Source organism: Trichechus manatus, unplaced genomic scaffold, assembly GCF_000243295.1.
Source record: "Trichechus manatus latirostris isolate Lorelei unplaced genomic scaffold, TriManLat1.0 scaffold00267, whole genome shotgun sequence".
In the NCBI taxonomy this organism is placed as follows: Eukaryota; Metazoa; Chordata; class Mammalia; order Sirenia; family Trichechidae; genus Trichechus; species Trichechus manatus.
Window position 1 is genome coordinate 1099154 of NW_004444203.1, and position 1807 is coordinate 1100960.

General features: G+C 35.5%; 1 protein-coding gene across 1 annotated transcript in view; it reads right to left on the bottom strand.

Annotated features, from left to right (window-relative positions):
• WDR17 (WD repeat domain 17) overlaps positions 1–1807 on the bottom strand; it is an 86002-nt gene that overhangs the window by 9281 nt on the left and 74914 nt on the right. Inside the window, 2 exon segments of the mRNA XM_023724885.1 lie at positions 359–461; positions 759–900. Coding sequence (XP_023580653.1) covers positions 359–461; positions 759–900 — 245 coding nt within the window.

Below are 1807 nucleotides of genomic sequence, written 5' to 3' on the forward strand. Positions count from 1 at the left end.
ATGCTTTACACGCAGTAATTATTTAGTAAATATGACCATTAGTTGTTCAGAGACTTGAGGTGCAAAACTATCCAAAAGCTTTGAACAAGTGTGTATGTGTGTGTCTCTGCATGTATACACACATTTACAGACATGCATACACTAAATATTTCTAATTGGACCATTAAGATTTAGCATTTCTCCTTCAAACTGACCTCTATTTTTAATTAAGAATGTAATAAATATAAATGTAATTTTTCTACAAGTGCAGCTACATGTAGAAGATGATTCCATTTCTTGATCTGAACATTGAAAACAAAACAGCCTTTTAAAAACAACATATAGGTTCATTTATGTATTTTGGAGAAAAAGTACTCACACAGTACATGTATGCAGGACTAATTTTTCAGTACGAATATAACTCAGCAGGTCAAGAACAGGATAAATGGTATCCGAAGTCCAGTCTGAACTGCTGATGCATTCTGGCAAAATAAATAAAAGATTACCCTAAATAATAGTACCAAAACTTGTTCGTGTAACTACCGATCAGTCTCATCTATCTCTATATTCTCTAGAGTGCATGTTATTTACCTACTCACCCCCCTAAAGGTCCCACAACCATAAAACCAGAAGGGATACCATGTATCACATCAGCAATCTCTATCCTTTTTTAGTTTAGTAGGGCTTGTGTTTGCTTGACTTTAAGGCTCATTATCACATGAATGAAAGGATCAAAGAAATGAATAGATTTTAAACTATATTACCAACAAGAAACTCACCTTTAATAAAGCCAATACCAATAGGAAGGGCTTTTTCAGGTTCTTGACTTAATAAGTAATACTTTACAGCTTCAAATATATTGCCATCTGCATGGGCTGTCTCAGCTGACTGCATACATTCTTCTACTGTGGGTAGCTTGCACTAGGAAGTAATTTGTTTGATAACAATGTTGCTAAAATTTATAGGGATAAAAGCAACGGGGTAAGTAGTACATATTTCAAACATATCTAATACTCTTTCTTACTAAAGTTGCCCAACAGAGATGCATATGAAACCATTCATTTTAAGAGCACACATTTATAGAAATACCTTTAAGATCTAATAACAACAAATGGTGTCATTTCCTAATAAGTCATTAGTTTCTCAGCACACAAATACCCCATGAAAGAGGTGAAAGTAAATTGTCCTGACTGGAATATTGGAATTAGTACCCGCAAATGCAATTTAGGAAAAAAAAAAAAAAATCTGAGATTAGCTATTTTAGAACAAATATCCTGATCACTGTCAAAAACTCCATTAAGTCTAGCAAACATTAGAGGTGCACGCTTACACGCCCTCTACCCTGCCATTTAATTTCACTTGGCCTTTGAGATAAATTAACTTTATTTCAACCAAACCAAAAACCAAACATACTGCCATTGAGTCGATTCTAACTCATAGCAGCCCCATAGGGTTTCCAAGCGTAAATCTCTACAGAAGCAGACTGCCACATCTTTCTCCCACAGAGCGCTGGTGGTTTGAACTGCCGACCCTTCGGTTAGCAGTCAATCACTTTAACCACTGAGCCACCAGGGCTCCTGTTATTTATTTCAACCAGAGGCAAAAAATGTAGAAGCTAAGTTTTTAGCATTGACATTCTGAAATGCCACAGACTTTAGATTTCAGTCCATGAAGTCTCATTCACTATGAAATGAAAAGCAATACCCCCATTTTTCCCAATATTTTTTCTCTGTTAAAACTGAGAGCCTGCTCCTCCCTCAGTTAAATTGTTGTGCTTCCAGAATACCATAGGTAGGAATTAAGTTACCTTTTATATCAAATTCCAACG